The following is a 14347-nucleotide window of genomic DNA, read 5'->3' as shown; positions in this document are numbered from 1 at the left end:
AGTCATTGACCCCATGAGAAACTCTTGAAATGTCATTGTGCTCTTTCAGCCTCAGGGATCGAAACAGACTCTTTGTGCTGTTTGATGGCAGAAACAAACATAAATTGACTGACAAAAACAGAGTTATATCCAGAACCCTGAAGATAAAAAAATTTCCCAGGTATATCCTTGGCTGATTCCAAGGGGTGTCAGCAGGGTGACCCTGTTACCCTGGCTAGCTTCTAGCACCAGTCCCGCAGCCCTGGCAGGTCTTTTCTATTTCATTTACGTTGCTCTTGGCTACATGGGTGAACTTTACCCTCAGTAGGATGTAGTGCCTAAGGAAGTTAGAACTCACCCAAAAATGGTAGTTTAGAATTTGGTCTTTATCTGAACACCCTGTACCCCAACCTCTATTAGAAACTTGAAGTTTTGTTGGTCCTACTTTTTGGTTAAGAAATTACATATAATTTTTTGCGTATTAATATTAGTATATGTATTGATATATTCATGTATGTTTATAATTTGTTGTAGAATATTTACATACTTATAACAAATATTAACTATGCTTATATAGAAAGCAACTACTCATTGATGAATATATGTATATAATATGTATATTTAATAATATTTGAAAGGTTAAAATATTAAAATAGTTATGGGTGGCTACTGTGGTAGTTCTCATGATTAATTGAACTCAGATATGTTTTGAAATGGTCAATATCTTCATTTCTGTATATTTTCTCTATATAATTTAAAATTCATCAAAATGAGTTGTTTTGTATATTATATTTTTAATAAAATGGTATTTAAAAGAAGAGAATTTTGTAGATAATTTAAGTCTTGAATCTTAGTTGTATTAAAACTAAGACTTCTAATAATTATTAACTGGACTAGTGACTACTGAATGAAAATGAGTGTCAGTGAGTAGTTTTAAATAGTACTAATAATAGTGTCACAGGTGTTTCAGTGTTTTGTGAAAGTAATTTCATATAGTCTTTTCATTTTCAAATGTCAAATACTTTCAGAAACCTAAAATTGGGTAGAATCTTACTGAACACTCAATGGTATATGAAGGAATGATCATAAATACATTATTAAAAGTTCATAGGTGACTCCTAAACCTTGTATCAGTTTCTGATTGTAGCTTTTCACTCATTTATTTTAAATCACAGATGCAGCAAATATTTTGGTGATGGGTGTGGAGCATTCGGCAAAAGAAGGCGATCCTGGAACAATATTCTTCTTCAGGTAGGACAAGTGAGCAACCCTTACTGGGAAATGGCCTGCTGTCAGATAATGTGGTCTTTTTTTTTTTTTTTTTTTTCGTCTCCGAGTGGTAGAACTACAGACGGTTTGTTTATTTTTGTCTTTCTGCATTTTGCACATTTTCTACGTTGTAATATTTTTTTCCTTTTTCAAATTTTCATTTAAATTCTAGTCAGTTAACATATAGTATAATACTGGTTTTAGGGGTAGAATTTGGTGATTCCTCACTTATAAATATAACACCCAGTGCTCATCATAACAGGTGCCCTCCTTAATGCCCATCACCCATCTAGCCCATCTCTCACCCACCTCCCATCAACCCTCCGTTTCTTCTCTGTAGTAAAGAGTCTCTCTCTTATGGTTTGTTTCCATCTCTCTCTCTTTTTCTTTCCCCTTTTCCCATATGTTCATCTGTTTTGTTTCTTAAATTCCACATATGAATGAGCTCATTTGGTTTGTCTTTCTTTGGCTCACCTATTCCACTTAACATAGTACACTCTGGCTCTATTCACATAGATGCAAATAGCAAGATTTCATTCTTTTGATGGCTGAATAATATATATATACACATATATATTAAGTTATATATATATTATATATACTCATTATATATCTATATATACTACATTGTATATATACCACATCTTCTTTATCCATTCATCTGTCAGTGGACATCTGGGCTATTTCCATAGTTTGGCTATTGTTGATAATGCTACTCTAAATATTGGGGTGCATGTGTCCCTTCAAATCTGTATTTTTGTGTCCTTTGGGTAAATACCTAGTAGTGCAATTGCTGGATCGTAAGGTAGTTCCATTTTTAACTTTTTGAAGAAACTTTGTTCTGTTCTCCAGAATGGCTGCACCAGTTTGCATTCCCACCAACAGTGTAAGAGGGTTCCCCTTTCTCCACATCTTTGCGAACATCTGTTGTTTTCTGTGTTGCTAATTTTATCCATCCCGACAGGTGTGAAGTGGTATCTCCTCATGATTTTGATTTGTATTTCTCTGATGATGAGTGATGTTGAGCATCCTTTCATGTGCCTGTTAGCCATATGTGTGTCTTCTTTGGAAAAAATGTCTGTTTGTGTCTTCTACCCATGCCTTAACTGGATTATTTGGGTGTTGAGTTTGAAAAGTTTTTTATAGACTTTGAGTACTAGCTCTTTATCAGATATGTCATCTGCAAATATGTTCTCCCATTCTGTAGGCTGCCTTTTAGTTTTGTTGATTGTTTCCTTCACTGTGCAGAAGCTTTTTATCTTGATGAAGTCCTAATAGTTTATTTTTGCTTTTTTGCCCCTCGCCTCTGGTGACATGTCTAGTAAGAAGTTCTATGGCCGAGGTCACAGAGGTTGATGATTTCCTGTTTCACACTTAGGTCTTTCATCCATTTTGAGTTTATGTTTGTGTCTGGTGTAAGACAGTGGTCCAGTTTCATTCTTCTGTATGTGGCTGTCCAGATAACATGATCTTTAAACTTTAAGGTGCACCTTCTCCGTTAATAGTAAATTTGTTCAAAACTTACTGTGATTTAAATTTCTCCTTAGATTCTTATTTGATCTGGGAGATTTTGTCAATTTTAGGAATTTTCTGGTAAATCCTCTTATAAAACAATTTTTAAAATAAATGATTTTTCCATGGCTTGTCTTTACAAGTCTGGATTTTTGTTTACTGAGAGTAGGTAAAGTATCCTGTTTTTCATCTGCAGTGCTCCTTATCAGACTCATGCTCCCACCCCTCTGTCTTTTCTTCCTTTTTTTCTCCTTCTGTAGCTCCTTTGCTATAATTTCAGACCACCTTACCCCTCCAGAGACTTCAGACTAGAACCTTGAGTCACATAAACTTAATCCTTTTATTTAAAGGTTGTTTTAATACCAGATACTCCCGAGTAGCTGATTGAGAATGATTATGATAATAGAAACCACTTAAAATAATTTTGTTTGTCCTCACAGCTCTTAAGGAGCTGGGGAAACTCAGTGTGAGAGAGTTTTTTTTTTCTTTTCTTTTCTTTTTTCTTTTTTTTTTTTTTTTAATGTGAGAGAGATTCAGGGAATTAACCACAGTCATGGGACTATTCTGTGGCAGAAGAGAAACACATAGAATGTCTGGAAGAACCCAAACTTCGATAAAATGTTTGTGATATCATTTTGTGTAGTTGATGATAACTGGCAGCTCCAGCTTGCTTCCCATCAGTGCCTTACCTTCTTTTGACATAACTTTGGAGATAATCAAGAGTTCAACATTCAGCCCAAGTAGAATAGCATCCCCTTTAACTCAGTGAGGAATTTGGATTTCTGAGGTCCTCTATATTAGCACCATCCAGTAGAAACACTAGGCAAGCCTCGTATGTAATGATACATTTTCTAATAGCCACATTTTTAAAAGTTAGAAAAAAAGATTTGAATTTGAACATGAATTGCATTATATTGCCTGAAAATAATTTTAATAATGTGTTCTATTTAACCAACATATCTACAATGCTCTCATTTCAACATGTGATCAGTCAATATAATTAATGAGATTTTTACACTGTTCTTTTCATAGTAAGTCTTTGAAACTCAGTGCATGTTTTACATTTCCAGCATTACTTGGTGTGTACCAGGCACATTTCAAGTGCTCCACAGCCCACATGGTCTCTGAGTACCACACTGCATAGCACAGCTCCCTGAAGGGACAAGGGTATGATCCCCAGATTTCTCATCTGCCTAGAAGTGATAGTCTGAACTAAGAATACTCCACCTGTGGCTTTAGATACCAATCACATCTACATCATAGATCCTACACTGGCTGGTTGCCCAGCTTGCTTTCTGGTCCCCCTGCCTGTCCACTCACCCCTCTGCCAGTCTGCTTGCCTGTATATAAACAGGATCATTTTTCAGTAGGTGCTTTGGATCACTCCACTTTCCTTCTTAAAATTCTGTGGAACTGGACTAAACTCCTTGTCACTGTCTCTCTGGTCTGATTGCCTCCTGCTTGCCCGCATCCACAGCCTTGCAGACAACTAGCTATCTATTCTGAGATGTTGTCGTGCTCCTCATACCTCCTCACAGAGCCAGAGTGTTCCCTCTGCCGTATTGCCACTTCCCATTGTCTCATTTGGCTAGTCCTACTCGTCCTGTGAGAACTGTGTCCCTCCCATGGACATCCCAGAGTACAAGCTGCATAACAACCAGAGCACCAACCACGCCACACTACAATTAGAGGTCTATCTGTCAGTCTTTTCTAAATTGACAATTCCTTGAGGATAGGAACTAGGCCATACTCATCTTTGTATTTGATGCAACACTCATATCCATACATATACTAAGCACGGTGCTTAAGAAACATTTATTTTTTTATTTTTTTATTTTTTTAAATTTTCTTAATTTATTTATTTATGATAGTCACACGCACAGAGAGAGAGAGAGAGGCAGAGACATAGGCAGAGGGAGAAGCAGGCTCCATGCACCGGAAGCCCGACGTGGGATTCGATCCCGGGTCTCCAGGATCGCGCCCTGGGCCAAAGGCAGGCGCTAAACCGCTGCGCCACCCAGGGATCCCAAGAAACATTTAAATAACGGTCGGGGACCACAGAATTTTTACCTTCTCCTTCATTTCCACCTTTCCTTCCTCCAGTGCAGTAGTAACTCAGAGCTATAACTTCTCTCTCTCTCTTTTCTTCTCTCTCTCTCATTTTTTTTTTTTTTATTTACCACCAAAAACAGTTCACCATGTCAAACTTTAGGAATCAAAACAAGTTCATTCATAGTTTTTAGACCCTATATTCTTTCAAAGCCAGAACTAGATGGCTTCATTGTACTGCTCCAAGCACTGTAAGGATGGGTGGCATTTTTCCATGGGTGCTTTTAGCCATCTTTGGCTTTAATTTATCTCAGTCTCTTTATTCCACAACTATTAAAAGCATGATCCTTTATTCTTTTCCTATAGCAGAATCTGCCTAATGACAGCTAAGACGGGTCCCAAAATTTTCCTTATTCTGTACATCAGAATTGAACCAGGTATGAAACAGTCTAGATACATGAAGTTATATAGTATTACAATAATATTTATTCTGCAAGCCATGTGAGAAGTCATGAATTTGGGGGAGCTCAGGTTTTATCAAGAGTTCAATAATAGCTCTTGTTTTAGCAAATCCGTCTAGGAACCATAATGTCAAATAAGTAATAAATCACATTTTTAAAAATTGCCTTCTGGATATATTGTAGAAGTTACCTAAGCATAGCTTTATGTATGGCCCTAAAGAATATATTCCAGCATTAACTTAGTTGATTATTTTATTCTTTTAAATCAGAGAAGGAGCTGCTGTGTTCTGGAATGTGAAAGACAAGACTGTAAGTATATATAAAGTATAAAAATATAAAAATTTAGTTTTCTGAGAAAAAGAATTGTTAATTATCACTCAATAATCAAACCACTAGAAGATAAATTAGCAGATAATTCACAACTTATTTGCTCTGCATTATGTGTCATTATTTATCCTAGCATTTTTGTCTTCTAAAGTGATTGTATTTTGGCTTACAAGTTTCGTCCATTTTTTTATCCCCTGGACTTACCTAATTTGTGAGAATCAGAACAATCCTAGCTACACTGCAGACAGAAAGACGTATACTTTGTACATAATAATCTAAAAAGTGAAATACAATTCAGTGGAAGCTGGCTGCACTAAATCTTATTTTAAATCAAGTTTTCGGGGAGCCCGGGTGTCTGAGCAGTTTAGCGCCACCTTCAGCCCAGGGCCTGATCCTGGAGACCTGGGATCGAGTTCCATGTCGGCCTCCCTGCATGAAGCCTGCTTCTCCCTCTGCCTGTGTCTGTGCCTTTCTCTCTCTCTCTCTCTCTCTCTCTCTGTTCTCTCATGAATAAATAAGTAAAATCTTTTAAAAATAAATAAAGTTTTCTAGAACCTACTCATGCACAGGAAATAATTTCTTTGTTATCTCAATCACAGTTTGTTACTACTATTACAGTCTTTTTAGAGACAGTTTGGTAATACACATCAAAGCTTTATATTTAACTCAGCAAAGTTTTTACATCTTGAAAATTATCTAAAGGGAATAATCACAGTTATGTGTGATAAGTGATGTACAGATATGTTCATCAGTGTACTACTTACTGTGGTCAAATTAGAAATAACCAAAATATGTAATAGGCAGTTTATTAAATATCTCCATAGGATATACTACAGTTCTTAAAAATCATGTAGAAAAATATCTATTCCTAGGAAATTGCCTAAATTAAAAGAGCAGATTATAAAATATAACCATTATAATGCCAGAGCTGGTGAAAAAACATGCCTCATACAATCCCAGTTTTACTAAAAGGTAATATACCTTCCCTACACACACACACACACACACACACACACACACACACGTACACACGGCAATGGTAGGGTGGGGTTTTCCTGAAGAAAAAACAAATATAAATGACTAATAAATTAAGAAAAATTGGCTGTTTGAAGTGGCAGAGATATAAAAAGCTGATAATACCCAATATTTTTTAAGAATGCTCTCCTAAATATTTGGATTCTAAAACTGGAAAAAAATGTTGCTAAGAGTTTAGCAACATTTATCAAAATTGTAAGTGTGCATGTCTTTTGATCTAGCAGTTCCTAAGGAAATAGCCCCATAAGACCATGAAGATACACACATAAAAATAGTACATTTGTGCCCTTGTAGCAGTAGAGAGTAGAAATAATCTGTGGGTGGACATTGAAGAAGCTTAAATAAATCGTTTCTGAATTAAGAGAATATCACTGAAAATGTTTACATGCGCAGTATGATCTCATGTTCTATAAAAAGCAAATACATATACCCATTTTTAAAAAATAAGGTATGGAAGGATATGCAGCAAATTAAGTGAGGGTTACCTTTGGGAGTTAAGAATTCAGGAAAGCAGAGAGACTGTCACTTTTCTTTACCTTTATGTAGTTTAAATTTTTACAGGTATGTAACTTACATATTTTTTTAAAGATTTAAAGGATACAAACCATGATGTTAATTAGTTGGTTTTCTTTAGGTTCTGGAATAAGATAATTTTAATTTTTTTCCTTTTGTTAATCTGTGTTTTCTAAATATAAAAACAATATATTATCTTGATGAATTTAGTATCACAAAGAATTTGCCTTTTCCTTAAAAACTAAACAGAAGACCTTCGCTCAGTGGCAGGATCGTAGCCAATGAGGTTTCTCTGAGGCACAAGTATTGTTAATTAAAAACTAAACAGAAGAAACGTCATCTGATGTGATGAAAAATATTATAAGCATTTAACACTGTACCATAGTTTTGTACTGAGAGAGTCAGGTATAATTTTGGGTTGTCTTCCTTCTTTCCTAGATGAAGCATGTGATGCAGGTCTTAGAAAAGCATGAAATCCAGCCCTATGAAATCGCGCTGGTGCACTGGGAAAATGAAGAGCTTACCTACATAAAGACAGAGTAAGCATTTTATCGAGTTTACGGAAAGGGCACTTGGCATAACTTGGAGGTGATAAACAACTTATGTGTCTGGAGACTGATTTTAAGAAAAAGGTTATTGGTACAAATAAAAAGCCTAAACTATATAATAAATATTAGTAGGTAAACATGATGGTTTGCACTTGTTAGGCTACCCATAAATTAAAACAAGTAGATAGTTTAATCCCAAAATGATTGAGTGTCCTAAGCAACCTAAATCAGTAAAATGCTCTGCCTTCATCAAAATGAACCTGTCAAGTAACTATAGTAAAGGTTTCTCATAAGTAAGTCCGTTTTTTCCCTGTTGATTTTGAGTACAGATTAGGGTGTGATCTAAGAAATGGGGATGCCTGCAGGAAGTGGGGGCCTCACAGCATTCTCAGGGAAGGTGCATGGGTAGGCAGCATACCAGCTGACTTTCTTGTCTCAGCAAGCAGGGAGAGATGAGGAGACATGTCAGGGTGGAGAGAAGGCAATGTGATCAAAACTGCAATGCCTTTTTCTTCGGGGAGTGACCTATCTAGTGGAACACGGAAAAAGAATTCTTTGTATTAAGAATGGAAGAAAGGAAGTGATGAAAGCAGAGCTTTAGGAGAATCTGGAAGAGACACCAGCTGTAGACAGACAAGATGGGATCAGAGCTAAATAATAACAGCCAACAAAGATAAACCACTCGCCCTGCACCAGGCACTGTTCTGGGTGCTTACCAGGCATCCTTTCGTTTAATCCTGACAAAAAAAAAAACCCTGCAAATGGCATTAGCCAGCTTTTGGACAAGGTTTGGAGATGTTTCGTCCTGCCCTTGGGCACCTGACCAGTGAGTGAGGGCCTGGGCCCACAGTGTATATACTTGAAAGTCAGGTTGTGAACCTGAGAGACACAACAGAGGAAGAGCTAATAGAATGTTATTCATTTTCTTATTAAGCACTCGGCCTTGTGGTTGTTTCCCCGGAACTTCCCTTCTGTACTCTACATCCAGATTAGACTGTTCCTGGGCACTTACAGACACACACACAGGCATGCTCACTTATTACCTCATAGTCTGTGGAGGGGTAAAGTCCCCACCTGAGATTTCTTTGGATCCCAGATCCCATATTTGGTTTTGTCAAAAAGCCCATCATAGCTGCCACCACTGTGGCTGTTACGTGAGTCCTGCCAATGATTCCAGCTGTTTGCTGACTCCAGCAGTTCTGTGGTGTTGGCTGGGCTTCTTCATTAAAGCATCCTATTGACTCTGCTCTTTCTCCTCTTTTCTTCTTCCTTGCACCTGAGGTTGTCAGCACATTGTACCTCACTGCTCTCCATTAGGCCTCCTGGTCCACAGCTTTGCCCCTCTCCTGCTTCAATCTTCCATACGGTTTACCCTATATTTTTCCTATTTGCTTTTGACATTTCTATTCCCAAATTCCCAGTCCTTCCAAAGCCCTCACATGTGCACTTCACTTTTTTTACCGCTTCCCCACCTCCCTCCCTGTTTCCACCATATCATTGTGGCTTTAGGTCACATTGTATAGATAGCTTTATATTCACCATGTGATCAGTTAGCAATTTATTGTGATCATGTTCCTTTTCTACAAAATATCAAAACATGCTTATTAATTTTTGCCATGTGGATTTGCTATAAGTGAACCATTCCCCTGTTGAGCATTTAGTTTCTTTCTTAATTTTTTACTGTTAAACATTTGACTGTCAAAAAATTTTTCCCACACAGATCTTTCTTTGCATCTCTAATTGTTTCCTTAGGATAAATTCCTAGATGTGGAATTACTTGGATCAAAGGGTATAAAACATTTATTTTTTTATTTTTTATTTTTTTAAAGATTTTATTTATTCATGAGCAACACAGAGAGAGAGAGAGAGAGGCAGAGACACAGGCAGAGGGAGAAGCAGGCTCCTCACAGGGAGCCCGACATGGAACTTGATCCCAGGACTCCAGGATCACACCCTGGGTGGAAAGCAGGTGCTAAACCGCTGAGCCACTCAGGGATCCCTAAGAACATTTATAAGACTTGGTACAAATTGCCAAAATGACCTCTAGAAAGAGTATAAGATGACTACTTCTTCAAAAGAAAAAGTTAAAAAAAAATTTAAAGGCTTTTTAAGATTTAGAAGGTCATTTTTTTCCCTCTTCACAGGGGACAGTCGAGACTTCACAGAGGGGAAATCAGATTAAATTCAGAGCTAGATTTAGATGACGCCATTCTAGAGAAATTTGCTTTCTCTAATGCTCTTTGTCTTTCAGGTAAGTTATTGTTACTTATCAGAAAAAATGTTACATAGTGTTCATTTCATTGGGGAAGTTTAAGCATTCAGTAAAGATTTCGGCATATTTTCAGATTACTCAGCAAAGCCATAACATTTCTTCTCAAGAGAAAAAAAACATATAGAGAATAGAGTATCTGTGCTGAAGCTGTTCATTCATTATTAACTGTATTGATAAAGCTTACCCTCTCCAAAAATATTTTCTGTAGTATCATTATTGTCTTGGTTCTCCTGTCCTCTCCAGCGTGGTTGTTGCTCTCAGGTTGTTGCTGATCCAGGCAGAGAAAGCCCCAGGCCTCTGTGAAAAACTGCACACCAGTTCTCACAGCAATGGGACAGAAACGCATGCCCCTGAATAAAACTGCAGAAATTCTCTAAGAATTTTTTTTGAGTGCCCCCTCCACAAGGCTGCGTCTGACATGGCCTTATCCACACCACTCTCGAGGCTTCGGGGACTTGGGAGCTTTACACAGAGCCCCAAGGAAAGGAAGGAGGGTGGGGGAAGGTAGAGGAGGCCTGGCTCCATTTCCCTTCAGGATGTACCTTACACACACTCTGGGCTTCCGAGATCCAGTATTAGAAAATCAAGAATTCTACTAAATACCGCTTTGGTCTGCCAGCAGGGCTTGGGTATCTACTCTGTATCTTCCATCTTTTTCACTTTAGTGCTGCCCTTTATAATGATAATGAACTATTCTTAAGTTTTCAGTTGTATATTGTTAGCGCATTGCTTTTTAAACTCTTGTTGAAATGGCAGCAAAGGTACTGGGCAGTTAATTTATGTATTCTGTATTAACATGAATATGATGATGAAAAAATGTTCCATTGTTGTTATTTTTTTCCTCAGTGAAACTGGCTATTTGGGAGGCATCACTGGATAAATTTGTTGAGTCTATTCAGTCAATTCCAGAGGTAATTATGCCAGTTTTATGCTTGTTTTCAAGAATTGATTTGTATTTGGGAAAAACACAAATTTCCCACCTTAACAATATACTTAGGAATACAATAAAGTAGTAATAAACACTACACTGAATTTAAGCAAAAACAGAACACTTGTTACATATATAATAAAAAATTTTATAGGTTTTTTTTTTTACTTTTGAAAACTTAAAATTCTCATTACTTCTTTCTGATGGTGTAATATTTGTAATGTAACTGAATTTTTTTTTAAAGTGAGCTGTTTACTCTCTAAGGAAAAAGTTTATGACCAGTTATCTTGATTGAAAAGTGCTTTGCTGAATTATGAGACAAATAGTGACTTGAAAATACATATAAATTTTTTTCAGAATACACCAAAACTTGTGTTTACTGTTATTTTGTTTTTATTGTAAGAATAATGGAGTTATACTTGAGAAAAGAGGTCCTGCTTTTTTTTTTTTTTTTTTTCAGTAAGAGATTAGAGATAGATACTAGAAAATGCTAGTGAGAAGGGAAATAGAACAAGGGAATACAAAATTTCTACCTAATAAGATGTTGAAATTTCAAAGAAAAATGACTCAGAGATATCATCCAAGAGATGTCATTTACATCTGCTCTAGAATGTGCTTCATGGTTCTGTTACTTGTTGGAGAGATGTTTGTACGTATATGTATGTATGTGTGTATTTTTTTCCCTCCCAAATAGGCTTTAAAAGCTGGGAAGAAAGTGAAACTATCTCATGAAGAAGTTATGCAGAAAATGGGTGAACTCTTTGCCCTGAGGTAGAATTTTCTCTGTAAATAAAATTAATGTATGTAGTTAACAGTCTGAAGAAGACATTCCTGTACTTGTATAATAAAAAGCAAACGTGTCTTTATGGGAAGTGCAGCCATTTATATCTCATGGATTTTAAGCAGGGGAATCTCTTACCCATTAGAGGCACATGGGCTGTACTAGGACTGTGCTGCAAGAAATTCTGCATATGCACAGAGATCATAATTAATCTACATTAAAGCTATGTGAGGGAGCCCAGTAGATGCTCTCTGTAGGTAGAAAGATATATTCTAGAATTTGGGAATGGGAATTCTCGGTAAAAATATCTCATTTCATCCAGAGAGTATAATGCTAAGCAAAATAAGCCAGAGAAAGACAAATACCATATGATTTCACTCATATGTGGAACTTAAGAAACAAAACAGATGAACAAGGGAAAAGGAGAGAGACAAACCAAAAACAGACTCTTAACTATAGAGAACCGATAGTTGCTGTGGGTGGGGGAAGTAGGGGAAGGGGATTAAGAATACATCTTATCTGGGGATCCCTGGGTTTGGCGCCTGCCTTCAACCTGGGGCATGGTCCTGGAGTCCTGGGATCGAGTTCCGTGTCGGGCTCTCTGTGAGGAGCCTGTTTCTCCCTCTGCCTGTGTCTCTGCCTCTCTCTCATGAATAAATAAATAAAATCTTAAAAAAAAATACACTTATCATGACATGCACCGAGCAACATATAGAATTGATGAATCACCATATTGTACATCTAGTATGACCAATATAACACCGTAAACTACATTGGAATTAAAAGAATATATATATATAATTGCCTATCGCTAAGTAGAAGCAAGTGCTATAGAAAATTTATGTACCATATTGACTCAGACACACAGTAAGACGCCACAGCAGAGACAAATGCTGTCAGTGAAGCTATGATACGATGCTTTTTTATCACAGAATTCACATCTTATGCTGAAATAACTCCTTTAGCTGTATTTGGGTGTGGAGTCCATCACATTCCCCCTTGGGCATATGTAAAAGGGAGGCAAGAGGGAAGTTAAGGCAATGACAACTAAGTCCCACCTGCCACCTGTAAGACATCATCAGCTTTAAAGCTGCCGTCCATTTTCAGAGACTGGAAAGAAAAGTGTCTTAAAACTGATGAAGTACATCAGTGCGTCATTTTAAATAAGTTTCTGGAAAGGTGTCCAGTTTATTTTATTTTTGTAATTTTCCCAGGATTTATGGAATGAAACATCCTGAATCTTGGCATTATTCTTACCAGGCAGCATTATTCAAGGTCTTTTCCCTCAAAGTCTACTGTGTGAGCTGCTAGAGATCGTTGTAAATAGTTTAGAGTTGTTTTTCCACATTCCCCATAGAGGTTGGCCTGGAGAGAAGTGGTCCAGGATTTCTTCATCTCTGTGTTCTTCATAACCCAGGGGTCCTCATTCAGGATGCCAACAAGATGAAAACCCATCCATCAGGAGCGTTCTGTAGCATATCTGAAGCGTTGAGCCTTGAGTTCTCTAAGAAGCGAGGTAGAGAGTGTCTCTATCCTCTTCTCTTGATGATGCCAGTAGAATTTGATACGGCAGATTAGAATCCTATCAAAACTCAGAAGTCAGGACTAAATATACGTAGGTTTGTAAACAGTTTCTACAGAGTCTTCCTGTTCTTATCCTAAGTTTTCTTCTCTTTACAATAAAAGTGCTTGTGTGTTACTAAGAGGAACATGGTAAAATCTATGAATAGATACATGGCAGGTGGGGATCCCTGGGTGGCTCAGTGGTTTAGTGCCTGCCTTTGGCCCAGGGCGTGACCCTGGAGTCCCGGGCCAGGCTCCCAGCCTGGAGCCTGCTTCTCCCTCTGCCTGTGTCTTTGCCTCCCCCCCCCCCCAATGTCTATCATGAATAAATAAAATCTTTTTTTAAAAAAAAAGGATACATGGCAGGTTACAACATTGGGTGAAAAATCAAGTACACATTATGTATGGTATGATCCAACTTGTATAAACAAAAATGAATATTCATCTTTATCTTGATATGTATGCATACCAAACATCTGTGTTTGTGTATGCACACATACATGAATATATGCATAGAAAAGGTCTGGAAGGACACAGTAGAGTGTTTACAGAGCCTAGAGGATTTGGGCTGTGTTTTAGGGTAAGAGGACCAATTACTGTTTTCCGAGTTCTTCTCTAGGGCTTTCTTTGTTATACTGAACAGCCACTTACGTGTTACTTCCGTGCCTTAAATTTTCATTTAAAAATAGACCTAGGGGGGATGCCTGGCTCAGCAGTTGAGCGCCTGCCTTTGGCTCAGGGCGAGATCCTGGAGTCTCAGGATTGAGTCCTGCATCAGGCTCCCTGCATGGAGCCTGCTTCTCCCTCTGCCTGTGTCTCTGCCTCTCTCTCTCTCTGTCTGTCTCATGAATAAATAAATAAAGTCTTTTAAAAATAAATAAATAAAAGTAAACCTAGGTGTCTCACATAAAAAGAAAATAAGAGTTTGTGTATGCGTGTATTGTCCAGCGTTTGCAGAAACACTGGAAGAACAGAGGAAGGGTTAACCTGTCATGGGTGGGAGAAAGGGAATGATGGGAAGAATAGGAGGGGGATTTGTCAGTTTACCTTTTCTGTCTTTTTTACTTTAAAGCCACATAATTACTTACCAATAAAAAAAATGTATATATG

At 37.4% G+C, this 14347-nt stretch overlaps 1 protein-coding gene and 1 pseudogene across 4 annotated transcripts in view; both read left to right on the top strand.

The window, feature by feature from the left end:
- The window catches only part of RMND1 (required for meiotic nuclear division 1 homolog), a 44591-nt gene that overhangs the window by 15000 nt on the left and 15244 nt on the right, over positions 1-14347 (top strand). For 3 of the 4 annotated variants that reach the window (XM_072827883.1, XM_072827906.1, XM_072827893.1), the window contains 6 exons: positions 1155-1230; positions 5540-5579; positions 7584-7684; positions 9838-9944; positions 10812-10876; positions 11588-11664. In XM_072827883.1, coding sequence (XP_072683984.1) covers positions 1155-1230; positions 5540-5579; positions 7584-7684; positions 9838-9944; positions 10812-10876; positions 11588-11664 — 466 coding nt within the window. The remainder of the gene's footprint in view (positions 1-1154; positions 1231-5539; positions 5580-7583; positions 7685-9837; positions 9945-10811; positions 10877-11587; positions 11665-14347) is intronic. The other variant, XM_072827899.1, reaches the window with a different exon arrangement.
- Positions 7398-7522, top strand: LOC140609092 (U4 spliceosomal RNA; annotated as a pseudogene).

This window comes from Canis lupus, chromosome 1 (genome assembly GCF_048164855.1).
Source record: "Canis lupus baileyi chromosome 1, mCanLup2.hap1, whole genome shotgun sequence".
NCBI classification, from domain to species: Eukaryota; Metazoa; Chordata; class Mammalia; order Carnivora; family Canidae; genus Canis; species Canis lupus.
This window is presented reverse-complemented; position numbering and strand designations above follow the sequence as displayed.